Source organism: Penicillium oxalicum, chromosome V (assembly GCF_001723175.1).
Source record: "Penicillium oxalicum strain HP7-1 chromosome V, whole genome shotgun sequence".
NCBI classification, from domain to species: Eukaryota; Fungi; Ascomycota; class Eurotiomycetes; order Eurotiales; family Aspergillaceae; genus Penicillium; species Penicillium oxalicum.
In genome coordinates, this window is record NC_064654.1 from 3,407,958 (window position 1) to 3,435,388 (window position 27,431).

General features: G+C 52.8%; 10 protein-coding genes across 10 annotated transcripts; 6 read left to right on the plus strand and 4 right to left on the minus strand.

Annotated features, from left to right (window-relative positions):
- Positions 1-436: 436 nt before the first annotated feature.
- On the plus strand, positions 437-1,428 carry POX_e07193 (uncharacterized protein; the record flags this gene model as incomplete). The annotated part of the gene is made up of 2 exons (XM_050116002.1): positions 437-543; positions 594-1,428. 2 exons carry the CDS (start codon positions 437-439, stop codon positions 1,426-1,428), a joined length of 942 nt encoding a protein of 313 aa, XP_049968462.1.
- A 1,607-nt stretch (positions 1,429-3,035) lies between these two features.
- POX_e07194 (U6 snRNA-associated Sm-like protein LSm1) lies at positions 3,036-3,876 on the plus strand (the record flags this gene model as incomplete). The annotated part of the gene is made up of 4 exons (XM_050116003.1): positions 3,036-3,231; positions 3,307-3,375; positions 3,438-3,592; positions 3,703-3,876. The coding sequence occupies 4 exons, from the start codon at positions 3,036-3,038 to the stop codon at positions 3,874-3,876; spliced, it is 594 nt and encodes a 197-aa protein (XP_049968463.1).
- A 761-nt stretch (positions 3,877-4,637) lies between these two features.
- Positions 4,638-8,699, plus strand: POX_e07195 (uncharacterized protein; the record flags this gene model as incomplete). Its single annotated transcript, XM_050116004.1, has 3 exons — positions 4,638-4,700; positions 4,782-6,689; positions 6,768-8,699. 3 exons carry the CDS (start codon positions 4,638-4,640, stop codon positions 8,697-8,699), a joined length of 3,903 nt encoding a protein of 1,300 aa, XP_049968464.1.
- A 1,709-nt stretch (positions 8,700-10,408) lies between these two features.
- POX_e07196 (uncharacterized protein) lies at positions 10,409-11,441 on the minus strand (the record flags this gene model as incomplete). The annotated part of the gene is made up of 2 exons (XM_050116005.1): positions 10,409-10,918; positions 11,004-11,441. 2 exons carry the CDS (start codon positions 11,439-11,441, stop codon positions 10,409-10,411), a joined length of 948 nt encoding a protein of 315 aa, XP_049968465.1.
- Positions 11,442-12,092: 651 nt separating this feature from the next.
- On the minus strand, positions 12,093-12,482 carry POX_e07197 (uncharacterized protein; the record flags this gene model as incomplete). The annotated part of the gene is made up of 1 exon (XM_050116006.1): positions 12,093-12,482. The coding sequence occupies one exon, from the start codon at positions 12,480-12,482 to the stop codon at positions 12,093-12,095; it is 390 nt and encodes a 129-aa protein (XP_049968466.1).
- A 383-nt stretch (positions 12,483-12,865) lies between these two features.
- POX_e07198 (uncharacterized protein) lies at positions 12,866-13,036 on the minus strand (the record flags this gene model as incomplete). Its single annotated transcript, XM_050116007.1, has 1 exon — positions 12,866-13,036. One exon carries the CDS (start codon positions 13,034-13,036, stop codon positions 12,866-12,868), a length of 171 nt encoding a protein of 56 aa, XP_049968467.1.
- A 371-nt stretch (positions 13,037-13,407) lies between these two features.
- Positions 13,408-13,611, plus strand: POX_e07199 (uncharacterized protein; the record flags this gene model as incomplete). The annotated part of the gene is made up of 1 exon (XM_050116008.1): positions 13,408-13,611. One exon carries the CDS (start codon positions 13,408-13,410, stop codon positions 13,609-13,611), a length of 204 nt encoding a protein of 67 aa, XP_049968468.1.
- A 7,387-nt stretch (positions 13,612-20,998) lies between these two features.
- On the plus strand, positions 20,999-21,139 carry POX_e07200 (uncharacterized protein; the record flags this gene model as incomplete). Its single annotated transcript, XM_050116009.1, has 1 exon — positions 20,999-21,139. The coding sequence occupies one exon, from the start codon at positions 20,999-21,001 to the stop codon at positions 21,137-21,139; it is 141 nt and encodes a 46-aa protein (XP_049968469.1).
- Positions 21,140-22,374: 1,235 nt separating this feature from the next.
- POX_e07201 (uncharacterized protein) lies at positions 22,375-22,677 on the minus strand (the record flags this gene model as incomplete). Its single annotated transcript, XM_050116010.1, has 1 exon — positions 22,375-22,677. One exon carries the CDS (start codon positions 22,675-22,677, stop codon positions 22,375-22,377), a length of 303 nt encoding a protein of 100 aa, XP_049968470.1.
- A 538-nt stretch (positions 22,678-23,215) lies between these two features.
- POX_e07202 (General transcriptional corepressor ssn6) lies at positions 23,216-26,174 on the plus strand (the record flags this gene model as incomplete). The annotated part of the gene is made up of 5 exons (XM_050116011.1): positions 23,216-23,402; positions 23,486-23,772; positions 23,844-24,023; positions 24,098-24,190; positions 24,264-26,174. 5 exons carry the CDS (start codon positions 23,216-23,218, stop codon positions 26,172-26,174), a joined length of 2,658 nt encoding a protein of 885 aa, XP_049968471.1.
- Between the last annotated feature and the right edge of the window lie 1,257 nt (positions 26,175-27,431).

The window sequence follows — 27,431 nt, forward strand, 5'->3', positions numbered from 1 at the left end:
TGAGGAGAGAAGAAAAGAAATTTATGGGTCACAGAGAAAGAGAAAGAGAGGCCCGGTGAGATATTTTTCTTCTGGAACACCCCCGCGCGCCTATCACGGAGCGCATCGGAGCCTGACAGCAGACTCAGCATAGTCCCCAATGATTTTCCTCCCCTCCAGTATCTCACCACCACGCATTTTTCTCCCCATGGGGCCCGTGTAAGAGCCGTCTTCTAGACAAGGAACAGAAGAAGCACCTTTCTTTCTTTCTTTTTTTCTGTCTCTTTTTTTTTCTTCCCTTGGGGAGTTGTGTTCTTCGATCTTTACAGAGACAGGACGTCTCGAATTTTTTTGTTGTCGCATCTTGGCTGCCCGTTCACTACTCTCTCCCGGCCCGAGACCTGCTGACACTTTGCTGCGCCAACAGCAAAACAAGGTGATCGTTCGTACGGACAGGATGCACCCCTCTGCTTCACCGATGGTGCTGCCAGAGCTCACCAGTGGGTCCAACTCACCCTCGATCTCGTCTCTGGATACCGCGTCGGATACCGAATCCGTGGCGATGTATGGGCCAGTACTGGGTCGGAGACAAATGTCTGGATCTGATTTTGCAGAGAGGAGCACACATGTTTCCGAAGTGGCGAGGGATCATGGCCGAAGTCCCATCATCCTGGGAGGCTCCACCGTGGGAAGATCACAGTCTCAAAGATCGACGTCGTCGTGGAGTACGGCAGCGGCGTCGCAGATCTCGGGAAATCCGTCCTTGGGGGAGTCCAGCATGAGCCGCCGCGACTGAATGGCGCAAGGAGAGATGACATGGTCAAATCAGGAAGATATACGTGTTTGTTCCATCCTCTGGACTGTCACGATGCCTTTGACGATGAGGCAGAATGGAGGACCCATGTCTTGAGCCATTTTCGGACGCACCCAACGCCAAAAACGGCACGATGTCCCATCTGCCCAGACACGGAGTTTGTCGACCAAGGTCTTGCTTCAGATCAATCTTCCAGATCTGACTCGGACTCGTTGACGTATCACGACCTGTCGGGCACTCTCTCCACGCGCCCAAAGGAGGTATCATCGCAGGGCTCTCCTGTCTCAGCCTCGGCCTGGGATTGTCTGCTCAGCCATGTTGCCACGGAACATTACCAGCACGGTCAGACGCTGGCAGGAAGTAGACCGGACTTGAGCTCATGCGCTACATGTATGGGCGACGGATCATCACCGACGCCCAGTTCAAAGCAATTCAGTTGGCGCCTGCACCGTCGAGTCCGGCGTATCACCGCTCCCAGGATGGGGTGCGGGCAAATATTGGCTCTGCAGATGAGCCATACTGTGCGCCCTATAGTCGTCGACGAGAAGATAGAATGCGGGGGCAGCAAAGAGGGATCAGCTTGGTTCTTTGAACTGCGAGTGATCGACCTTGAATCCTCCGATGATGAAGCTTGAGGTACGAGATGGACCAGGTTGGAACTGAATTTATGGGATGTTTCCATGCCAAAGAAAAACGGAGGGAGCAGAATGATGTTGTGGGCGTCCTTGAGCGGTCTTGTATGATCATGTATTTCTTGCTGTTTTTGATTGATTCCCCCCCCCCCCCTTCTTCTTCATGCGTTTGTTTTCAGGTTTTTTTTCTTTCCCATTCTTGAAGTTGTGTGTATATGAAATTGAATCGAATATCACGAGCTTGTCATTCAACACCTCACTCCATGCACATGCTCTTGAGCTAGTATGAGTCTGCGTGCTGCCAGTACTGGAGTCAGTCTGACAAGATCTGGAAATAGGTATCCGGGGGACTTACCAAGGTCGAGCAAAAATTCTTCATTTCTCTCATCTTGCAGCTGAAGAAGCATCTTCTTAGTCGCCAGGGATCAGAACTGCCAGGGCTTGTAAAGGTCATCTATTGACTTCTAGCTCCCTCTTCTGCGAGAGGCCGCATCACATGACAAATCAATAATGACAGATCAGATTGCTCCATCTCGTGAGGTGAAAGATCGGAAATGGAAAAAAAAGAGGTATAATATGAGATGGATAAACCCATTAAAATACGGCAGAGACTGCTGTCTTTAAGAAAGCCGCGTCGATCGAGCGGTATAAACATCCATTGGGCTGGTGGATTCGGCGTAGGTGCAGTCCAGTCCATGAAGCACATCAATCTACTGGCCAGGTCTTCACCGCTAGTATCAATCGCGACAATCCATCATATTCTGTGTATATGAGATGGTCGCTGTACAGATTGGTTGGAAACTCACTGCAGGGTATATGCCCAATTGAAAATCCAAAGCTATCTTGGAGTCTAATACTTAGCACGAATCAGACAAACATAAGCTCAATAGGGAGACTAGGGAGGGTTTACAGGGACATATTTCACTTCTCCGTAAGTTTTTCGGCCAGATAGATGCTATATGGATGTGATTGCCCACATGATGCCCGTGGAAAATCAACAACGAGCATAGATAAAGGCATATAGTCTGAGGCACTTGCGTGTTTTTTTTTTTTTTTGAAAATCATGGCGCAGAGAGAAGTATGGAGAGAGTACGATAGAAGTGAGTCAAAGGTACTAGATAACATTAGTAAGTCTGTTATGTCCTTCATAACCTGGCAGCACTCATGATTGGCTTTGAAGACGGGGAATATGTGGCCAGAATCTACCTTGACTTCCAATCTTCGTATTAATTATCGTGATGAGTTCAAGATTGTCATCCAGAAATTCAAAATAAGTGTACTGATTCTCATGCAGAAATCGCTACTATGCGCCAAAGTGCAGACTAGAGTGGATCCGGGACCGACTCTTGGAAGTTCGTCTCGGAGGTACAAACAAACAAGACAAACACACCCGCCCTTGATGGTCATGTCCGGCTCGGCGCATTCGCCATGGATATCGCAAATTTGGCTGCTTGCTCAAACACAACCGACAGAGCTCCGAGCAGAATGCGAATGTGACCTTTGGAAAACAACTCCCTGACTGAGCATTCTTCCGACTGAGTTCTCTCCGCCATCCTCTGTGCGGCCGCCCTTCCTCCTCCCTCCTACCCCACATCCCACTTTCCGCAGACATGGAGCGATTATCACTCAACGAGACGGCTGGCAACGCGCAGCAGCAGCAACAGCAGCCACAATCGCAACAGCAACAACAGAGGCCCGGACAACAGAATGCGCTTGGTTCTGCGGTTCCTCAAGTTCCGCCAGGCCCTCCACAACTTCCCCCGCAGATGTTTACGACCGCCGCTCAGTTACTCGATTTGACTGATAGTACGTTGTGTGACGACATGGGCGATGGGTGCTCGTGATGCTCAATTTGAGTCTGGGCTTATTGTTGATCAACAGAAAAACTTGTACTGGTTCTGCGCGACGGAAGGAAATTGATAGGTGTGCTCCGAAGCTGGGATCAATTTGGTACGCTTGTTACACAACCCGACACCCAGAAACATGACGATCCGGGAACCAGGACTGACCAGGACCGCGTCCCGATGGGCACAAACGCCTCCCTTCTCTAGCAAACCTCGTTCTTCAAGATACGATTGAGAGAATCTATGCTGGCAATCTATATGCGGATGTTCCCCGCGGGATCTTCCTCGTGCGAGGCGAGAACGTGCTGCTGCTGGGCGAAGTGGTAAGTCAGAGATCATATCTCAGCGCGCCCATGGGAGGAGAGAGGAGAAGCGAAGAGATATCAGAGCCACTCTCGATCTTGCATTCCAATACTGACCCTCAATCGTCTAGGATCTGGACCGTGAAGATGACATCCCTTCCTCCGTGACCAAGGCTCCATTTGAGGAAGTTTTCGAATTGAAGAAAAAGGAAGATAGCCGGCGCAAGGCAACTGATAAGAAGCGACATGGGGAGCTGCAGGCACTGGGCTTTGAGCCTGAGCACAGTGGCGAGATTTTGTTCTAAGGGATCATTGGTGCATATTTTGCTGGGGCGATCCTCCCCACGAGGCTTCGGGGATCAGAGTGAAGGCTATGTGTCGACCGAACCCGATAGGCGGCCCTGCAAGATGGGCCCGGGTCATGGGATGAACAATTTACAAAATCTCATGCATCCATGTCTTCTCGTTGAGACGCCCCAAGAAACAAGATGATTCCCTTGTCCTTGACAGGGCCGCCGGTCTGCACACTAGCCCTGAAGGATTCTCACGAACCGGAGAAAGAGAGCCTGCCGGGCCGTTTCAGACATGCTCTAGGGGAGAGCAACAGGGCTCTCTGAGGAACTTTGAATTAGAACTTGAATTTTGAGGACACGCTGTCTAGCCGATTGAATTTTCAGTCAAGCTTGCTAGAAATGTCTGAAGAGTGCGTTCAATGGATGACACATTTAATCCACGTGTGACCCCGGCAGAAATACATGGTAGGAAATTTTCAATTTGTAGTGTCGCCTGTGGCCATGAGGAACATGGAATTCTTTGATATTATTCATCAGGCTGGGAGATGTCGGTTTAAAAATGGTGTTCTTCATGACTTCGGTTGCTCCAGTGGCGCATCGCAATAATCGCCGGGCAAAAGATGGCGTGGAAGAGTGGGTTCATCCATTCTTATCGATAACCCGCCAAGAATCCGCTGTACCTTTTTTTTTCTCACGAGTTTTCTCCATCACCGCCAGAACAGCCTCCCCCGCACGCTTTTCTGTGCTTGTCCTTCTCGTCGTCCACAATCACCATGGCGACATTAGCGGAGAAGCTTGAGAAGATCAAGTCTCCCAAGCTGCAGAACCAGCACCACGTACGCTATCCTTCCCACGTCAAAGAGTCGTCTTGGTTCGGAGCCCAGTGGGCTAATCGCTAATTTTCGTAAAAATCGCAGACTGCCGTGGTGCTTTCTGCAGTAGAGGATACTCTCCGTGACCAAAAGGCCGACTTTTCCGCGACTGCGTATTTCGCAGCGCTTCTCGCTCTTCTCTCCCAGTCTTTGACCGCCGAACAAGGCATTGTGAACAAGGATTTGGCTACATCCGTCGTGTACTTGCTCGACATCACCACGAGTTACGTGCCGGCTCCCATTCTTCGCTCCAAATTCTCCCAGATTCTCACCAGCCTCGCCCCGGCCCTGTCACTCCCCGAAGTTGAAGCGCCCCTCCTCCGACCGTCAATTGGGTGTCTGGAGTCGCTTCTTATTGCTCAAGATGCCGCGGCGTGGAACCTACCTCACACTCAGATCGGGCCGCGTCGTGCGACGGCGGGCCTGCTGAGCCTCTCAGTCGATCATCGACCCAAGGTCCGGAAGCGTGCTCAGGAGGCCTTGATCCAAGTCCTCAAGACCCCCCCTCCCAGCCCATCACTCGACCACCCTGCCGCAGACATGTGCGCAGAGTCTGCCATGAAGACCCTGAGCGACAGCATCCAGGCCGCTTCCAAGCAGAAGAAGGGAAAGCACGATGCGAACCGCGAGAACCACGAGCCGCTCATCATTCACTCTCTGCAACTGGTCAAGACCATCGCTACCGCATCCGGTGGTTGGCCGAGCAAAAAGATCGAGGCTCTGTGCGAGCTGCTGATGAATGCCTCCCGGTCGACCAACGAATATATTACCATGGGCGCGTTCGAGGTCTTTGAAGTCATTTTCGAGGGAATGGCTGATGAGTTCTCTTCCTCCAAACTGCCCCGCCTTTTGGACGCCATCTCGGAGCTGAAGCCTGCCCAAAACGACTCACAGCTTCTGCCCCCATGGATTGCAGTTCTGTCTCGTGGATACGACGTTTCTGCACAAATCAACCCAGAGGATACATTCGATAAGCTACCGAGTCTGTTCGAGTTGATCTCTGGATTCTTGGCTTCCCCATCCCACAATATTCGAGTCTCGTCCTCCGAGTGTCTGATTTCATTCCTTCACAACTGCATTCCCGAGAGCGTCATCTTGGACGCCTCCGTGTATGACGAGAAGACCCTTGAAAAGCTGGCCGGTATGACTGGTGATCTTCTCTCCGTAAAGTACCAAGCCGCTTGGCAGGAGGTGTTCAACGTCTGCTCTGCCATGTTCGACTGCTTCAAGTGGCGCTCAAATCCGTTCCTGGTCGACGTGGTCACCACAATCGGCGAGCTGCGCAGCAATGAGGCTTTCCACGGAAAGAAGGAGGCTGACAGTGTTCTGGGTGCTGCAATTGAGGCCATGGGACCCCAAGCTGTTCTTGAGCTGTTGCCCCTGAACATCATTCAGCAGAAGAATGGCCAGCCCGGTCGCGTCTGGATGCTGCCGATTCTTCGTGATCATGTCACAAACACCAACCTCGGCCACTTCCGCTCGGAAATGGTACCTCTCAGTGAGGCTCTTTACCAAAAGATGATGGACTACAAGTCCTCGGAGAAGCCCGTGGAGACGAAAATCTTCGAGACCTTGGTTCAGCAGACTTGGGGCATTCTCCCCGGTTACTGTGAGCTGCCGCTTGATCTGATCGAGGCTTTTGATCAGTCATTCGCAGAGCTTTTGTCCAACGTTTTGTACAAGCAGACTGAGCTGCGTGTTGACATCTGTCGGGCTCTCCAGAATCTGGTGGAGTCAAACCAGGCTATTTTGTCTGTGGAGAAGGAGGAGGATGACCTGATTCTGCAACGGCGCATCACCAAGGCCGCCGCCACGAAGAACCTGTCACATCTGGCCGGATTCGCCAGCAACCTGCTCGCTGTGCTGTTCAACGTTTACAGCCAGACCCTCCCTCACCACCGTGGTTACATTTTGCAATGTATCAATGCCTATCTGAGTATCACCCCGGAAAAGGTCAGTTACCTTGGATCTCTTTCACAGGGTCTTTCCCCTCATCAATCCCGTGTGTGGCTATTCTAACATTTCTTTCAGGAGCTGAATGAGACCTTCACCCGTGTGACTACGATGCTCGAATCATCCTTGGTGGAGGAGCAGAATGCGCCCGCCAAGCAGGCCTCAGCTGACAAGATGCCGCCCACCTCTCACACCTTGATCGATCTGGTCATTGCCATGTCGATCTATTTACCCCGGTCCAGCTTCAGCGGACTCTTCGCCATGGCCGCAGCTATTCTTGATGGTCCATCTGCTACCCCAGACCAGCAACTAATCAAGAAGGCATACAAGTTGATTCCCCGTCTCGCCTCGACGGAAACCGGTCGTGCCGCTTTGCAAGAGCGCAGCAGCGAGCTGCAGACTCTTTTGCTTGCCACTTCCGATAAGACTCCCGCATCTGGCCGACGAGACCGCATGCTTGCTATCGACGAGCTCATCACGAACCTGCCTACGTCGGATCTTCACTTTATCCCGTCCATCCTGTCGGAAGTCGTCCTTGGCTGCAAGGAAAGTAACGAAAAGGCTCGCACGGCTGCCTTTGACCTACTGATCCATTTGGCTCGCCGCACGATCGACCCTGAGCTAAACCCTGCTGGCACTGTGATCCGCAACTCATTGGTGCCTCACATGCCTGATGACTCGCCCGATGCCCCGGCCACTATCGAAGAGTTCTTTACTATGGTCTCCGCCGGGTTGGCTGGCTCATCACCCCACATGGTGGCCGCGTCCGTTACCGCTTTGTCGCGACTCTTCTTTGAGTTCTACAAAGATCTGCGATCAGAGGTCGTCTCTGATTTGGTTCAAACGGTCGAGCTTTTCCTCACCAGCAACAACCGAGAGATTGTTCGGTCTGTTCTAGGATTTGTGAAGGTTGCCGTTGTCATCTTGCCTGATGAGATTCTGCGTCCTCGCCTTTCCGCTCTGGTCCCTAACCTGATGGCTTGGAACAAGGAGCACAAGGGTCGTCTGCGCAGCAAGGTGAAGGGTATCATTGATCGTCTTGTGCGTCGCTTCGGTGCGCCCTTGATGGAGAACCTTGTCGGCGAGGAGGATCGCAAGCTTGTTGTCAACATTCGGAAGCAGCGTGAGCGTAGCAAGCGCAAGAAGAAGGAGGGTGCTGCCGGTGATGACGAGGACGAGGACGAGAATGACAAGTCGCGTGGTCCGCAGTCCAGCAATGCCTTTGACAAGGCAGTCTATGGCTCGGATTCGTCCGACTCCGAGGACGATGACGATGATGCGAGCGTCATCGATGTCGACACCGAGGGGCAGGCCCGCATCAAGGGCCGTGGTGCTGGTGGCAAGAAGAAGTCTGCGCAGGGTAGCCAGTACATTCGTGAGATGTCCCCCGAAGACAATCCGCTTGATTTGCTGGCACCCGACGCTCTTGCGAACATTTCTACCACCAAACCCAGCCTGCGCTTCTTGAACACCGGCCCCGGATCCAAGAGGAAGCACGCTGCCAAGTTCGACGCCGATGGTCGCCTGATTCTCGGCGACGACAAGGCCGTGGATGTTGAAATGAGCGGAACCGCTCAGAGCGGGAGCGGCATCAATGCCTACCTGGCTGCTGTCAGTGGGCCCGATGCTGTTCGCCGCGGCCAGAAGGGTAAGGTCAAGATGAGCCAGGCCAAGAACCGCGGCGGTGACGATGCGATGGATCTGGACGACGAAGATGACGCTGCGATCGGTCAAAATCTGCGGTCCCGGGGCCAAGGTCAGAACCGTCGTGGCCTCGGTGCTCCCAAGACTCCTGGCGCCTCCCATGGAGGTCGTATCGAGAAGCGTCGTAACCCCGGTGGTATGACTGGCAGAGGAGGACCTCGTCCCGGTCGTGGTGGTGGTCCCGGCCGCGGCGGCTTCTCTAGCCGTGGCGGTGCTGGCCGTGGAGGAGGCGGTGGTCGTGGTGCTGGACGCGGTGCTGGCCGTGGTGGTGGTGGTGGTCGTGGTGGAGGCCGCGGTCATCGCTAGACACTCTACCTCTCTCAAAAACACTTCCTCTCTTCTTCACCTTGGCCTACTAGTGGCTGTCAACTTCTTGTCTCATCGTCCCCCCAACCACCACCTAACCTTTGATCCTCGTCCACGGCTTGACATGAAATGAAGCCGTTTTGTGGGAGGATTTACTTCAAAACCGGACAACCCCGTAAAATTATCTCGCAATCATCCCACTCTTTTAGTCCTCGAAGATGTTGCCTTAAAAATACCCGCACCCCCTTCCACTAGCTGGCGATTCCGATTTTGGTTTGGGGGGGGGAGGACAGGCTGGATACGGATCTTCTTTTGCATTTATCAAATTTCCCCATTTTCCCCATTTCTATCTCTTCCTATTCGCTCTTGTCCAGTCTTTTTTGTTTTTTTGTCTTTTTTGTCATTTTGCTCTTAAAGGTTACGCCAGGTTGTTTCCATCAATGTGCCATTGTGTCTGGTTTCGGGCCTTTTTTTCTTTTCTTTTCCTTTTACTTTGTACTCTTTCTTTTGACTATCTCTCATGATTTCGGTCTTGCGCGGAGCAAAAAGAAAAAGTTTGTTAGGCTAGGCCCACTGCACATAGATATTTGCATTTTCATCATCCTATTAGGTTCCAACACCTCTGGCCTCCAATCCAGAGGTGATGAGTAAGGTAGGCGAAATTTTGTATAAAGAACTTGTGTCGCTAGACCCGCCATCCCAAAACAAAAAAAAGAAAAGAATCTAGGGGATGGGGAAAAAAAAGCCACGAGGAGAGCGAGTGGGAACCCGGTTAAGTTGCCCCCAGCAGCCTTGTACTAATATGTTATGATACTACGGTGAGTCTACAAAGATATCATAGATCGATCGATTAGGGAGGAAATTTGATTTTTGTTTTTTGTTGGGAGGGGGAATGGAGGCAGAGGAACGCTTCTCGGGTATCAATTGGCTTTACAGAACGAGCAAGGATAGAGGAAAAACAAGAGGTGTACCCGTCAAGATCTGACTTCCTCCTTGTAAGAGGAAAGGGGGGGGGGGGGGGGGGGAAGGAACAAAATACATACATGAAATAAACGATTGCAGGGAATTGTGTCAAAGAGAAAGACTTGTCATGCGCGAAGATGATTCGAGACTTGAAAGGGGAGACGAGTTTGTGTACTCCCCCAAAATCAAGAGGCCTTTTTCCCCATCAGGCAAGAAAGACAAAGTCGGAGAGCGACACGAGGAAGAGCATGAGATTTCACAAAAGTGTCAAAGGAGGTATATGTGCGCCAACTTGCAAAGGGGAACGGAGAGAGCAAAGAAGATAAACGACAAGACATGTAAGAAGGTTTTCAACCAGGACTCCGTCCACTCCGAGAAGAGGTCAAGATGCAAATGATGTGGAATCACAGATGGATCGATGGCCAGTACCTGGCCACGGCTATGGGGGGAGCCAGGGCAGGGGGAAATCATCTTGCTGGCCAAAGTGTGATTTGAGGGTAGGAAGAGGTTCATGTTTCGCGTGAAGGTTTCAAGTTCTTGTTGGGTGTCATGCCAGATGTATGGATGATCACGAAGAAGCTTGTCCAGGGGGGGGGGGGGGGGGGTTCGGTAGAGGGGTCGGTACTTTGAAAAAGTCTCTTCCCCGTCTCAAAGTAGAGAGGAAGATTCTCTCGGGGTCATTTTTGTTTTTGGAGACGGTCACTTTCCAAACAGATTCGTGTTGGTGCTGGGGTGAGCACATGAGATCATGATACCCGGCGTGCCTTGCCGAGCCACACTTGCCACCATTTGCAGACCCCGAGGACGGCAGCGCGGCCGTCATCCTTGCGCTCTGTTCCATCGGGATTGCCCATCACCATGGTGAAAACCCAGAAGAAGCCGGCGGTCCAGGCAAACAAGGTAATCACAAAACTGAAGAACGGCGAGAGCAAAAGGACCACGAGGGACATGCCGACGTAGTAAGGTCGGGGGGCCTCTCCGTTTGCTGAGGGAGGATCCGAGTCCGCCTCGGATTGGATCCACTGCGTGGAAGAGGAACGGTGCGACGTTGGAGGCCGCATGCGCACCAGACGTTCGTGGATGTGCAGCGCCGGGGCAAGGAGGTCACACAGTTGAGATTGGATGGAGGTGCGGCGGAGGTATTGGGTGGGTGGATATAGTCGTAATGGAGAGGCGAGAATGACAAAGAGGAGGGCGAAGAAGGTGTAGACACATGCCCCCAGGGAGTAGATTGGGACCGGTGCCGATAAGCGGAACTGTGCCGGGTTGGCGTTAGCGACCTGCTTGCCAATTTTGGAAGGGAAGGGTGAGAGTCGACTCGCGCATCCACATGCAACATACCAACATCAAGAGGGCGTCTTGAGCGTCCACGGCCGGGAGATCTCCGGCAGCGCCTCGTTTGTGTTTCCGAGGCGGACTGGAGTGGTCGGCCGACATCAACGAGGGCTGATCAGCCCAACTCCCCCGGGAGTTTTCTTCTTTATAGAGAACCCCTCCCGAGACCACCACACGAGTGACGGGGACGTCATTCTCGGCTCTCGACGAGCGGCGGGAGGCGTGGGGCGACTGGGCGAGGGATCTCCGAGGGTGGGAAGAACGAAGGCTACCCTCGTAGGGAGATCCGTCGGCGGACGGCCGCCATGAGCCGGGGCGACTCTGGTCAGAGGGTTCGACTGACCGGTCTGGGAGCGGGCCCAGTATTGAATTGCGTGTGGCAGCACTGAGGGGGTCCTGGCCTTGGTGAAAGGCGGGACTATATGTCATCTCCGGGGCCCGCATGATGATCCAGAGGCGGGAGGGGGAGGAGGCGAAAGCGCGAGAATCTCAGGCGTGGTGGACGATGGGTGAGATGCAGGAGAGAGAGGGAGGGAGGGAGAGAGAGAGAGAGCAGTGATGCCGATGGTGGTACAGAGGCGCGCACGGAGGGCGACTGAGACTGCACAGGGCTCAGTCCATGATCCAATTCCCATCAAAGCAACGAGTCCCACTCTTGCGACTTGGCCAGGGGTGGCGGACAGGAGGAGGTCGACCGAGCTGACGAGCGATCCCAGCGGAAAGGAGGGGAGGGACGTGAGGGAATAGCGAGGAGAGGGAGCGGAAGGCGTCAGTTTTATAAAACGAAAGGGAATCATCCAGCGGAAAAAGACCAGGAAAGGGTGCCATGACGGCGGAGGAGGACTTTGTGCTGATTGCAGGTTGACTGCGCCAAGATGCCCAGCTGCCGAGCCCTTGGCATTTTGAGGGTTTGAGTCTGGCTCGCCCAAGTCGTTGTCGTCGGGGCACCACTCTGCTTTTCAAATTTGGGGTCAACGGTGCCAGTCAGAGTTCAGCTCCTTCAAGAGAAATTCTGTCATCGGCTTGTGGGTGATCTTGTGGTCTGCCAGTGGGTGGTGAAGCGCCATTTGTCCAGTTGTTCACGTTGACTGCCGCTCAAGATGGACCGACTGCGACATCGTCGAAGGAGACGGAGTCGGGGCCGGTCGCATGGGTCTGCGAGGTATCTGACGGACGTACCGCGGTTACCACTCCCGTCCTACCTGGTGTACTGTACAAGACCAAGTTACGCACAGTTCGGCAATTCGGACGATGGATGCGTGGAGCTGGCACGGCATGTGAACAGTACCATACTCGGTCTGCGGACAGTCGGATGGGTGCGACACTGCTGCCCTTGGCCGCTTCCTTGCTCCATCTTCCACGACCAGGACGGTAATTTTTGGGTTTGGGATTCGTGCCAAGACGCCAAGCTGCATCCTGGCTGAGTGAGGGTGTTACATGGACCTTGATTGGTTGATCTGGAAGATGATCCGCACTTTTGTGCATCTTGGCGCCTTGTGATAGGCTTGGAGTCATACGCAGTACGTACGCATGGCGAGATCTTGTCGTCTGCTTCTGGACCTCATTACAGTATACAGTATTACCTCCCACCCAAGATTGGTGATGGCCGCTGGCATTTCTCGGGCTGAGGGGAGGAGGAGAGGACCGCGGCCCTACTATCGCTGGATCTGATCTGATCGTTCACACATCGATCATCACCAGAGCAGGTATAGAATGGTAGCTCGGTCGCACTGGAAAACTGTAAGACTACGGTAGGATTTGAACTTGCCCGATCCGACGGGGGAAATGGGAATTGGTCCTGTGACCCTTTCCGGTATCAACCTCCACGAGCCGTCAGAGATCGTTCAGCTTCTCGTCCTCGACCTTCTTCATGCCACCTCTTGTCGCCAATGCCCAGACCAGGTGCAGCCATACGTGAGGAGGACCTGGTCCGTGATGATTGTGCCATGGCATCCACAATTTTCAGACTCGTCCAAGCTGGTCATCGAACCCCGAGCCGTGCCCAGACGCCCAGCAATTGGCGTTGGACTCATGGGCATTGTGGTCACCAAGGGGGAAGAATCACTCGACTCGAGATGAACGATCAGGCTGCTGCCTCATGACAAATACAAGTCCGCACCAAGGGATCTCACGTGCGAGGGAGATGAGAGGGTCCTCGAAATACTTGAATCTCCAACCCGAGCAATAATTCTTAGGTAAAGGTGACCCCCCGAGGAGGATCCAACCGGTCTCGGCATATGCATTCCTTCTGCTCAACTGCCTTTCTCCCCCCCCCCAAACTGTCGCCAAGCATCCGGACTCTCGTGGACGAATCCAGTCAAGAGACTGAGCGTAGCGGACAGTCCCCTTCCGGTCAACCTTGCGCTGGTCACTTGGAGACTGGAGGAAACCCCCTTTGACCGTCCTAGACATGGACGCTGGTAGGTCCGGCACCGTCCGGCAAGTCCAGGAGTTTCAACTCATCCGCTTGATCGACTCCGTGATGGACGTTTGGGTTGATCGTGGTCTTGGCTATCACTGCCCCTTCCTACCTTTGACCATCCGCTGGGACGAGTCTGATCGTGTCGACCTGCCCGGCTGCTGGACTGAGTTGGACTGGGCTGGGCTGGGCTGAGCCACCCAGGTTCGGCGGAACAAGTCAATTAATACCCGCCTATCCGCGAGCAATCAACTGCCAGATGCGACCGAGACCTCATCTTGACCCGGGACTGGGCTGGGACGTGACGGCTTGCGCACTAGGGCCAATTCTCAACGGTGTTTCACTGCTTATCGTTCGGTCTTCAGGCTACCAATTGAGCGGTCGTATGTCGCTTCGCGTAGGTCGTTGGTTACTTTTCTTTTTTCTTTTCATCTCCTCTTAGTACTTTTGCCTGATACACTCCGTTGTACTGCATGTTGATATGTACATCTGCCCTGTACTATCGTATTGTGCAACTACTATGTAACTGATGTACCTCTGACAATATTACACAATACATTCCCCCCTGCCAGTCATCAGCTTTCTCACATTACCCATGTCATCTTGCATTCTCGCAATGTTCTCGTCCCCGGTAGCCTCGGTCATTTGTCTTTCCCTTTTCTTGCTTAGCCGGAGGCGGCCACACCCGCCGCTTACGTGGGCCCCAAATCGGACTTTCATTTTTTTACCTCCAAAGTGCTGTGACCACGGGGAGTCCCCCTGGCCGGGGATCGATTGGCGAGAGGTGAATCACGAGACTGAACCACTTCGATCGTCCCGGACTCGTGCATCCTTTAGTACCGGACAACATTTGGAACATACAGTATGTCACGGTATATACGCTATCAGTATACGAACAATAAGTACATCCTGTTCTACACTAATGCAGGGCTCATCGCTTCCAACGCCCTCGGGTTGGACGCATCGAGGGTATCTCCTTGTGCCCGGACACTTCTCGAAAGGAATTGGGTTCTTTGACATTCGCAAAAACCCGATAGGGTTTATGGTCAGCACTCTTTTTTCCCCTTTTGCTCTCTCCCCTTTCTTTGCTCTTGCTGTTTGGTGAACATTCTGCTATCATTTTTGGAGCTCGCAGTTCCATTTTGGAGGTCCCGGCCACTGGCCCACTACTCTTGCGGATCGCCGGGTCCCCCCGCAATCTACTACGGGATCGAATAGAGCGGTGGATTCCATCAGGATCATTTGGACGGAGTCGGTGAATCACCCTGTGCAATAATCATCGAGTCGACGACGATTCCAACTGAACGAGGTCATCGTCCTGGATTAGCGTCCACAGCTCGACCGCGCCGGAGCCTTATCACGTGGATCTGCAGTCCCCTCTGATGCAACCCTTGAGAACCTCCTCCTCCTCCCCCTGAGGTGGCTTGCATAATCAAAATCATTTGAATGTCGGACATGATTGGCTCCCTGTGATCCATTCTCATGCACTGTATGCCCTCTAGTTTGGATGCGAGTCCCGGTTTTCTGATTCACTCTTGAAGTGATGACCTTGACCAAAAAAGACCCCCAAAATAAATGGCCCTGCAGACTTGTGAGGTCATCGGCAAGTCACACACATCCGTTCGTGCGATGGATCTGGACTTCCTTTCTTTTTTTCCCCCCGTTTGGGGGAAGTCAGGGAACTCCGGCTTAGGGATAGAGAGCTGACCGAGGTTCCGGATAGGCATTTTGCCCCGTCTGTGCGATGGATGATGCATTGGAGGAGGTCGACGGGGGGGGGGGGGGGGGGCTAGAACAGTCGGGGATGCGAGAGGATGACAGAGGTAAGATCAATGGTGGGCAGTGAGTCCCTGCTAGGTTAGTCAGTATCTGTCTACGTGTATCTATGTAAATAACTGAGGACCATGGGACCACGGCAGCAGCCTTGACAGGATGCACGATGGAAATGTGGAGCGGAAAAGCAACGCAAAGACTGATAATGTGGAACGAGACGAACCCCCTTCATCTCAAGCGTGGTTATATCCATGGAATAGAGTAGGTGCTGGATTCCATAGAGTTTATATAAATACCTCATGTAAGGGCTGCCGCGAATGCTTCATGTTGAGCCGACTCTTCCATCAAGTAGCCCTCAATGGCCCACCTACACGGGCCTTTTGTGCACATGGACTCTGTTCGAGCGGGTGGCTGAAATCAGCGGATATCCCAGATGCAAGCCCAGTGCACCAACACTGACCTACAATACCCGTCCCTCTAACAATTGAAGAGCTCCCAACTTGACATGAAACATTCTGGCCGGGGGTCTTACTATTATCTAGCAATGCAAAGTCCTGTCTTCGGGACATGAACCCATTAGGGGGTGGGGGTTTAAGACTCCGGATAAAGTAGGAGACAGCTTACTCCATTCCTTTGCCAACCAGAATTAAAAGGTTGCCTGCGTTGGTTCCACGTTGGGGAACTAGAAGACGGGCGTCATGTTAATATCTACAAGGTAGCTTGATATCATCTAGACAGTCCTTGGAACTATATGTGGTACTGTGTATTGAGCATGCTCCTGCTGGTTCCTCCTTTTGGTGGCACGTTGGTTCAATATTTCACTTGTATGGCAGTCTTGACCTCACCGCGCGCACTTCCTCGTCATCTATGGAAACGTGACCCCAAATCTTCATAGAATGACAGTTTGGCACAGAATAACTTTTTGACTCGACAATCCGACACGCGCAACTGCGCCAAATTGGCAGGAGCCAAGGGAATCTATCTATTTGGAATGAATCCAGAATCATCAATAGACTGAACTGCCTAATTCTAAATATAAAATCCTCAATGGCCTTTCCACCAATAACTCAAACTCATCCAGTCAAGAAACAACCCCCCCCCCCCCTCTCTCCCCCGTCTCATCATTGTCCAGCAGATAAAATGGCAGAACCACAGACTTCAACCTCTCACCCTGGGCGGGAGGGGGAAACAAACAACAAACAATCGAAACATGAAAGACCCTCCGTCCCCGAGTCCGACATATCAACCTCATGTAGACGCATACAAGTAAGGGGGGCCACCCTGTCCCCACTGAACTGTCGATCGCCCGCTTCATTCCCGAGCATGCCGAATCATCCAACAAGGTTCAAGCCGGTATGGAATTCCATATATTGTGCCTGATCATTCATCTTCCTCGTCCGGTCCGATCTGGCCTGACCCGGGCCCGGCCTGGTCTCCACATCCTTCTACAGTAGCTTTTATGTAGGGATATTTGATATTCAGACCACCGGTGCGCTTTTGCCCCATCCCAGACTGCAGGTGAAATAGTGGGGAAAATTTCATGTTGGATTTGGATCCTCGGGATGTCGCATTTTATTTTTTTATTCTTTATGATTTTTTTCTTTAATTTTTATCCCCCCGTTTAGTAGGGTCCCACGGTATGGAGGGTCTATCAGGAATAGAACCACAGGGGTAGAATGGGCTAGGAGATATCAGACTGGTGTAGTATGGATGGATGTCGATGCGCTCCATGTGCGTGCAGGATTGTCTTTTTTGCAGAGTCATCCCGGTGCTTCTTCCCACCTTGTCTGCTTTGTATGGACCTTGTTTCGATGATTGATGTGTGTGGATGGGTCCTTTGGTAAAGACTATTCAAAATGTGTTTGGTATTTTCATATCGAACCTGTGGATTGAGGAGGGGAGAAGGAGAGGGTGGTTCTTTCGAATGGGATGATCGTGATCGTGCAGGGGGTCGAGGGTAACACAGACCGTGACGAGACGGATAGATGCATGGCGTATTCAGTCTGTGGCACCGAGATCCTTGGGGTACCTACATGTGTCTGAGTGACTCTCTACTATTATGCAGTATTCTCGTCATTTGGGGGGCCCGGGGTAGGATGTGCTGCAAAAGCCCGTTGGGATATTTTTGTTGCCTGGTGACTGAGAGAGGAAAGACAGAAAGACAAGAGAGGAAAAGGGAAAGAGGGGAAAAAAAAGTCTATATCCTCTTGGTGTAGTGTCTGACTGGGGACTTTTTATCTCTCTTTTATTTAGTTTCGGTTCTTCTCTCGTTGCTTTGTTTTAGAGATAACCTGCTTGGTGGATCACGAAACTCGGGAGGGAATCACTGACCTGGAATGTCTATTGTATGGAAGGGACCACCAAGCGTGCTGATTTGAGCCCGGGACCGTTGACACAAAGTGTTTGGAATCCCCCCTTTTCCAGGGAAAATCGAGAAGAATCTGAACTCTCTTCCGGGGGGAATTGGTCAGATGGTGCAGCCTCTCAGCGGACCAACTGGTCTGGTACATGTTCAGTGCCCTGCTGCTTGTTGACCTGGCAGTCCGCTCTCTGCCTCGGATGGACTCGAGGATTTAGGGTCACTTCCAAGGTACCAGTGTATAAGTCGAGCGACAGACCTCATTTCATTGGAGTTATTCCAGGGAAACTTCAAGAGTAGAGAAATGTTCATGTAGTCTTTTCTTTTCTCTTTTTACTTCGTAACGATGCGTTCATAATGTACCTACAACGAGTGGATGATGGGTGTTATTTCAGCCTCCAAGATGGCTTGGATTGTATTCTCATATTCCAAGCATGCACGCACGTGTAGAGCAGACTATTCAAGAGTACTCTCTAGCTCGTCTTCATCATTTGATGTTTCGGGTATAACGAATACCAAGTCTAGCTCTCCGTATAAGCCACGATGTAGTCGGTAAAAGTAAATGTAGAAACCTATTCTTCAAGATACACTACTAGCACCTGATGGTTGTGATAACATGATGCATTCAAGTGACCACTTCACTCTCGTGCAAAGCATTTGCAGACTGCCCAGAGCCACGTGTCTTTCTACTTCTTTCGACTAACCCAGAAGAGACCAACCGGATGGACGGAGATGGGATCGAACTCGATTCAAAATCGACCGGACTGTCATATCCATTCGCTCCCGAGTCTCCGAGCTTGCAATCGTTCCATCAATCATTCGGAAGGGTGGGGGGGGGGGGAAGCTCTCGCCCTTTGATAGATCGTCCAGTAGAGGCTCAGGCCGTGGTTGTCCGTTATTTTCCTCCTTCTCCGGATAAGGGCAGACCCCGGCAAGCCCCATCTTTCTTATCCATGGCTAACAACACAGTGTACAGTGGACTCGGTTCTTGCATTTCGGTACTAGTAGTACTGTACTTTTCTATATATGCAGCTGCTTAGTCAAGAGTGTTGAAATAGAGAGAGAGTAGGGTGACTCCGGGAAACGTGGAGAGAAGAAAATAAATAGAGAAGGACCTAAGATCTCAGATTTCCAGTCTAGATCAGACACATCTACCTATTTGAGCGCTCTCGAAATTAATGTAATAATCAATCTCCATCTCGCAGCTCCCTCCAAGGAGGCAAGAGAGATCTAACCCTGTACATCTCTTATAAGCACAAGCCCGTCTAAAAATGATCATCTCAAATCTGCAAGCAGGAAATTGACAGTATCCGTTTGCTACACTGTGAATGGTATCCTCTAGGCTGTCGGTATTGTCCCGAGTAGTTCAATGTTTGAGTGGAGTTGACCGGAATCTTCAGTCCAAAGTCTACTATCCCACCTACTTCTAGTACCGACCCGTACTGGCAGAGTCTCTGCTGTTTGGGTTTATGCTACAGTGCTTCTCCCCTGGAATGAATTTTGTCATAAAGCTTGACAGAGAGCGCTGTTCTATCAATTCGAGTTCAGACGTCGGTTCAATCTCAGCTTTAAACCCCAACCCCCCCCCCCCAAGCATTTTTGCGGCCCCGGGGAAGTAGCATCCAGGCAGATGATGTCCAAGATACTATTCACTTGAACTGGGCAGCAGATACCTCGTGAATGTACAGTCTAGAGTATTATATAGTTAGGGTGTGAGATTTCTGCCTCGACGACACCGCTGGCCTGGATGAAGGGTGAAGGTGTGAACAGCTCCCGGACTCGAGGGCTGCACCCCTTCGGTTCTTGCTCTCTCTCTTTCCCTCTCTCTATCTGACTAGAATGTCGGAGAGTGTCAGATATAGTCTCAAAGACATTGATCTGAATGCTCTACGATGTATATATGGAATGAATCCTCACACTCTTTCCGTATCTGGAGTAGGGTGGATGGCTGCCACGATGGGCCGGATCGAGGAGCCTACCACAAAAAAAAGGCTCCACTTCCTCCACGCCAGCCAAGTCCACTTGAACATCCACTCATCAACTTCGCAAAGAGAGAAACCCTTATCAAACAAGAGGGAAAGAAATCAGATAATCCATGAACCATTGACGTGGAAAGCGTCAACAGAGCTCTGTGACGCTGAGCCTTGCGAAAGGGGGGGGGGGGGGGGGGGGGCGGGTTGCACTTTTTGGTGGGGATGGTGGGAAGAATGGGGACCATACCACGGGCTGTCGGGCAATAATGAAGCAGGAATCTTGGTGAATGGAGCCCCCCCTTTTTAGGACTTTTTTCTTTTTTCTTTTCTCCCTCCCATTTTTTGATTCTTTAGCTGAATAAGGCTTGACCCATTAGGAACTAGTGGCTGAGCAGGGCGGACAGCCATGCAGGCACCTCCGGGTCTGTGAGTAACTTGAAGGGTGGAGAGAACACAGAGGGCTCTTGGGGCCCCAGAGGCGGCGCTTGTCGGGGGCCGGTGAGCGCTTGAATGGCTTATCTGTCCCGATCAGCCTAATTGGCTCGTCGCTACGCTACTGGAGAGCAACGATCGGGACTATAGTTGTTTGACGTCTCATCGTAGTCGTTTCTCTGCATGGGATGTAGCGAGATCTAGCCGTTGGGATTGGGAGAAGAGGCAATTCATAACTAGCCACGGGAACTGACTGACTCCTCCTGTCAGGACTCAGGCAGAGCATGCGTCACCTTTTCCCCCTTCTATCATGTGCGACCGTGTAATGTGAGAAAGGGTGCCCGGTACAGATGCAGTCCAGGAGATTCCCTCTACGGGGGGCTGTCCAATTCGGTGACAGTTGTTTTTTTTTTTCAAACAGCGTGCTCATCAAGAAACAGGGACTATCCTTTTCTCATAGACCTCGAAGATGGTCCCGTGCTTGAGGGGGGTCACACCCTCTTGCGTATGCTGTGTGAAGTGTGTTACGACCTGGATGCATGCAGACCGAACGGTTGACGGGTGGTGACCATGGCGGAATCGCGCCCTGAGTGGTTGCATGCCGGAGTGGGCGGTTGACGACCAGGGGGGATCACGCACAGTCGGGTAGACTGCTGCACGGCCCAACCGGAGATTCAGTGTGTGCCAATCACCAGGTGGACGGAAACGAGGGACATGGATGCACTCATCTCGGAGTCGCACGGAGAAAATTAATTGCGCAGGTGCAGTTATGGAACTTTTTTTTTTTGCTTTCTTTTTTTCCCTTGGTGGATGGATTTAGTGCTTGACAAGCCCTAAAGCCTAAGGAACCACCCGTTTAGGCTACCTGGATGGGTGAACTGTGTTACCCACACAGGGGGGCCAACCACCTGGTCGAGGGAGCTGGCCGGGGCCTGTGCGAGTATGATGGGATCATCTATTGTGGGAAGATTCATCTCCGCCAGTCAGGGTGGATGGCCTGCTGGGGACGGGGAAGTGTGTCAATTCGAAGAGAAAAATTCTGGTCATGCCAGTCATGTCCGTCCACAGAATCCACGTCCAACGACCATCATCCTGCAATGGGGGAGATCTTCTGGCATGGGAGCAAAGTGCCGATGCACTGAACGCGCTGGGCCAGGAGCCTGAGCCCTGGTCGCCGCAACCTTAAGGAACCTTAGCCGGAGACGGTGACCACATCATCACGTGTTCTCTCGCCCCCGGGTGTCCACGGGGGTGTCCACCCGAGCTGGACCCACTTGGCGCTGGGGAGGAGGGGCCTGCTCTCGTTGTGCCTGGGAGAAGCCACACAGTGGCATGGACGAGAAAGTCGAGGCTCGTGCAGTCGACAGCAAGTGACCAGTGAGTCACTAAATACGTATACTCACTCATATATGGTCAAGGAACCCTTCACCATAGTCCAAGGGGGAACTTTTATGGAGACGTAACCTCAGGAGGAGGATCGCCTGAGTAGTGATGCTCGATGAGTCTCGTGAATGGTCTCTCTGGAACGAGATCATGGCTTCACCAAGACCCTTGTCGGGAGCCAGTCAGGTTGACTGCATAGGAAACATATGAAACAAGTACAACGAAAGTCAACCCACTGTTGAGAGAAGAAGAAACAAAAATGAAATCAATCAAAAAAAGAACCCCCCCCCCCCCCCCCCCCCAAAAGGTCGGTCGCCCCAGACTCCAGACAGAAGAGATGGATGCATAGAAGACGCAACAGAAATCTACATGGAGCGACGGTCAGGTTCAACAGAATCCCAGGGGCGCCTCGTTAGCGCGTAAATCTCTACAGGGCGGGGAGGAGGTACTGGATATGGACATGCGGTCATTCTGACCCTCCCATGGACATTGAAGCTGGGCCACTCCTGACGCGACCGAGAAACGGTCATGTCTCTTTGCTCTGCAGGGAAGGGGGAAAGGGAAAAAGCCCAGAAAAAAGGACCTAACCGCCTCCCAGATCGGACCCACTAAGCTAGTCTCACAAAGGGAAGACTCAAGTGGGGCCCTTTGAGGTTTTGCATTTTTCTTATTCTTCTCCCTTTTTTTGTATTTTCATTTTTTGCCTTTCTCTGATTGGGTAGAGAGGAGGATCCTGCTGGGCGATGATTCGTGGTTGGGGTGGGAAATTGATATTTTTTCGATTTGATTTTACTTTGGGGGAGAAAACTGGGTCTAGTGGAGCCATGGTGATGCTGGCGTTGCGCAGGACCCATTTCCGACGCCGTCCACTCGTACACGGTAAAGTTAGCGTCTGAGGGAGCTCTCCACAGTGTCCGGTCCTGTCCTTTTTCTTGGTTGAGTCGCAACAGTTGTCAAAGATCCGACCGGACGGAAGGCATCTGAGAGAGCCCAACAATGCCAGAGAGCTGAACGACGATCCATCACGAGCTGGCGACTTCAGGATCTGAGTCCACCGACGATCTCCTCTCGCGGTCCCAATTCCAGCACTGACCCTCTCCTCTGTCTTGTTCCGAGCTGACTGGCCCCCCGAAACGGAATAGGAGGGTGCGGGATCCAGGGTGTGTCATCATGGATCAACCCCATCGGCCGTGGCCCTGCCCGCCTGGGCCGCTGCCCGCTCATCTCTTCTGGTGACGGCCGCAGCAGCCACTGCGCAACCACTAGCGCCGCTTGGCAAATTTCACACTTCTTGCCCGCCCCTCGACACTTCTCCCTTCTCTCTTTCTTCTCGGGCTTCATCCTTTTCCCTTTCTGTGATATTTCCCAGTCTCTGATACTCCTCTCACCTCACCCCCCCCCCTGATTTTCATTTTCAATTTGGACCTCTTCACTTCCATCCTCTCCAACCCCTTGCCCTCTCCTCCCCGTGGGCACTTCCTTTCAATCATCATCAATTTCCTTCAGGTTTGAGGGGGGTTTATTTCCTGCTGTTCCTGGCCACGTCGGTTCTCACACGCGCCCGTCTCCACCAACAAGTCTTGCACGCGTCTATTCTCTTCGTTCGTTTTTTCTTTTATTTTTATTCTATTTTTGTGCCGAACATTGGCCCAAGTACCACCGCCGGCCGGAAAGTTCTCGTGTGCATCCTGCGCCTCAAGACAACGCGACCTTCCCTCTCTGGGCGCCTCTCCTCCTCAGTCTTGTCTCTAAGACGGGCTCTGCGTGCAAATCTCGGCTTATCTCACCCGATTGTATAACGGGGTCGCAAGACTAGCAACCCGCCTGGACTGCATCACAATACACTGTCGCCTCGATTACGGTTCTCTTTGCAGTTGCCATGTCGCACACCCAACCATCTCCCACGGCGGGGCCGGCGCAGCACCATCCGGGCGTGATGGTGGCGCATCCTCCGGTCAATGGCCATATGCCTCCCGCGGCGATGCCTGCGCAAGGTCAGAAGGGAGTGCCCTTGACGACAGCTCAGAAGATTGCTGCCCTGAATGAACAAGTCTGGCTTCAAATTGGTACGCGCTCTATCAACCCAGTTTCGGGCTCGCTGTAAAGATTCCTCCCCCGAGCTATCTCTAACCGACCATCTTTCTTACAGGAAGCCTCACCGAACTGATGGGTGACCTGGATGGTGCGATGAACGCGTATGAACAGGCTCTGCGCCATAATCAGTGGTCCATTCCAGCCATGAATGCCATTTCATGCATTCTCCGCACAAAGGAACAGTTCCCCAAGGCCATTGAATACCTGCAAAATATCCTCAAGCTCGACCCCACAAGCGGCGAGACCTGGGGTAGCCTAGGTCATTGTCACCTGATGATGGATAACTTACAAGAGGCCTACACCTCCTACCAGCAGGCCTTGTACCATCTACGTGATCCTAAGGTGAGTGAAAAACCAATGTGTCTTGACTCACCAGCACGATGGCAGACAACTCATTGGCCTTCTTTTGATAGGAACCAAAGCTCTGGTACGGCATCGGTATCCTTTATGACCGCTACGGATCCTTGGACCATGCCGAAGAGGCTTTCTCGCAGGTGATGCGGATGGCGCCTGAATTTGAAAAGGCCAACGAAATCTATTTCCGCTTGGGCATAATATATAAGCAGCAGCAGAAGTTCAGCCAAAGTCTCGACGTAAGTGACACCGTGCTCCAGCCGTCCCCGCCCGGAGAATTTGCTCAGCTGACCCTTGCGTTCGTCTCGCGCAGTGTTTCAAATACATCGTCAATGACCCTCCACGCCCGTTGACGGAAGAGGACATCTGGTTCCAGGTGGGCCATGTCCACGAGCAACAAAAGGATGTAAGTTTTTTTTTTGATTCAACAAGCAACCCGGAGAGTGAAGTCCCACCCCCCACTGACACAACCATTCTAGTTCGACTCGGCGCAAGCCGCTTACCGTCGTGTCCTGGAACGTGATCCCAACCATGCCAAAGTCCTCCAGCAACTTGGATGGCTGTATCACCAGCAGAGCAACAGCTATGCCAGCCAGGAGAAGGCGATTGAGTACTTGGAGAAGTCTGTCAGTGCCGACAACAACGACGCTCAAAGTTGGTACCTTCTCGGTCGCTGCTACATGTCGCAGGCCAAGTACCCGAAGGCGTATGAAGCTTATCAGCAGGCCGTCTACCGCGATGGTCGCAACCCTACATTTTGGTGCTCGATTGGTGTGCTCTACTACCAGATCAACCAGTATCGCGATGCTCTCGACGCCTACTCTCGTGCGATTCGCCTAAATCCCTATATTTCGGAGGTTTGGTATGATCTCGGTACCCTGTACGAGTCATGCAACAACCAGATTGCGGATGCCCTGGATGCCTACGGCCGGGCTGCGGACCTTGATCCTACCAATGTTCACATCAAGGCGCGTCTGCAGCTTCTCCAGAGCCAGCTGTCGGGCTCGACCCAGCAGAACAATGCCCCTGCGCCACAGCCACAGGACGTCCACCCCCAGGCTTATCAGGCGCCGGGTGTCGGTGCTCCTCCCGCTCCTCAGTGGGGTGGCCCCGCGCCCGCTGCTGCCCCGGCACCAGTCGGTCCCCCTCCCCAAGCTCCCGCCCCTCCACGCCAGATTGACTGGAGTCGGGGCGCCAACGATCTGCACCCCCAGCAAGCGCCTTCCCTCGCCGCTGCCAATGGCGTGGACCAGCGCGATGCCATGCGTGGCCCGGGTGCCTCTCAAGCCAGCCCCCGTCAAGACCCTGGCCGAGCATTCCCGGACCCTTCACGCCCGGGCGCATCCACTCGCTCGCCGAAGATGGCCGGTTCCGGTGGCTATCCTCCCCACCATACCCTGCCTCAGCTGGGAAATGGCCCGGCTCCCACCCACGAGCGTGGCCCTAGTGGCGGCAATGCACCCTTCGGGTCTGGTGGCCGTGGTCACTTGCCTCCAGCCCCCGCTGGTCCCCCCGGAGGAGCACCCGGCGCACCCAACACTGGTGTGGCCCCTGGCGGCCCGGCCCCTCCTTATCCTCACCGACCATTCACCCCTCCGACGGAGATTCGCCCCATTCGCGACGAACGACCTTCTTCCCCCGGCGCCGGCTATCCCCACCAGCAGTATCACCACGGTCCCCTGGCCCCTGCTCCCCCAGGGGGCGCGACCGGCATTGCGGCTGGTGCTCCTCCTCCCGCGTCTGCTACAAGCGCTGCTGACCAAGCCGCCCGTGACCGCGTGGATGACCGCCCCCCGTCGGCTATGAAGCGTGGCCGTGAGTGGGAGAGTGAGGCCGGCCCTATCAAGAAACAGGCGAGCGATGAGACCCGAGCCCGCCTCGATGACCAGAACAGTCGCCGGCCCAGTCCGCCCGCCCGCCTGCCTTCTCCCAGTCAGATGCAGCGACGTAGTTCCTCTGAGGCTCGTCGGGAGGATGCTCGCCGAGCCAACGAGAACTATCATCCCTCCGAGGCGGCTCACCATCCCCCCACGCTGCCTTCTATTCAAAGCATGCCTCCTCATGCAGCCGGTGGCCCGGGTCTTCCTCCCATGTCAGAGAGCACTGCTCCTCCGTCTGCCCCGTCCAATGGTCCTCCTTCCTCTGCCCCTCCGGCGGCTCGCACACCTGTCAAGGAGGAAGCGTCCCGTCCTGAAGCGCCTGCCTCTCACGAGCCCGCTGCTCGAAAGATGGACGTTGATGAGGACTATGATGATGATGGTGACGATGACAAGAAGGCCAGCATCGTGGCCAAGGCTAGCCCCAACGGCAGCGCTGCCGGCGTCGGTCCTAATGGAAATGCCATTGGCAATGGTCGGCAGGGCACTCCTTCCAAGACTGAGACTGCCTAAAGTTGACAAAAGTACGCATTGCTCCATATTTTCCGCGACTGGTGTCTCGTGTACTTTTGAGTTCTTGCAACTCGATGCATGTCTTTCAATACACGGTATTTGACCGGACATTCGTTCCATCGGCCGGTCTTTTCCCTTTCCCCCCTCCTCCTTCACTTTCTACTTCTGTTTACCGTGGAACGGTACATTTTGTCTTCCCCCCCTCCTTTCGCATTCACACCAGGATCACCTCCGCGTTATCTTCTCCTAGCCTAGAGGTCAGCCGATGGCGCGATCTGGTCATGGGTACTGCATTCCAATCTTTCCCCGCTTTTCATGAAGTTTATTCTTATCCTTTACTTGAAAATGATTTTTCTTCTTCACGTGTCTCTCTTCTTGATATGAACTTGATGCAAGGGCTTTTTCTTTGATAGCAATTCAGCCATTTTCTTCGACATTAGAGTCCCTCATCACCTAGCAAAGTCTACTAGATTGAGTCGTGTGTGGCGCCTCGTACATGATTGTTGACTGCCTACCTAGGTAGGCGACTGAATCACAGGTAACTAATGATGGAGCGAACTATGATTCCATCGCACAAGATGGGAGCGGGAGAAGTAAGATTATAGGATATTGCCAGGTGGCCGGCGCAGATCAAGCCTGTCAGATTGCTCGGATTTTCTGCTTGATCCCCTCAAGCCAATCCAAGGGTGAGCCTGGGCCTTGAGGACAATGACGTGAACAATTGAATACAACTTGATTTTTCTTCTAATGTTGTTGTCGTATTGGATTTTCCTGTAGTTGTTAGGTTCAATATAGCTCTATTTCATCGAATACCTGTTAATTCCGGCATTCCTATGGACGTGCTCGATGACAGTCGACCTTGCTTCAATTTTAACAACAGTAGACAACCCAACGGCCCGCTTTAGTTTGGTAAGTATCTCTGTATTTGATGAAATACTGGCTGATTCTGAGTGCTTTGGCTTGGAATCACCTCGCTTTTTTCTTTATCGTTATTTATTTCTTGGGATTTCTAGTCCATTCATTTGGAGGACGGCCGGGCCCTGGCCGTAGGCTGAGAATGATCATGGGTGGTTTTGACGAGTTGGGACTATGGTAGCACATGGCAGCAATGTACATTGGTAGGTACCTATTAGGTACCGAGCCGACCGGGGCATCTTATCCATCAAACTTTAGTCATACAAACCTACTGGGTACCTAGCGGTTTTATCTGTCGCCCGGGCAGACCAGTAATCTCAATGAAGAACCTTTACATATGGA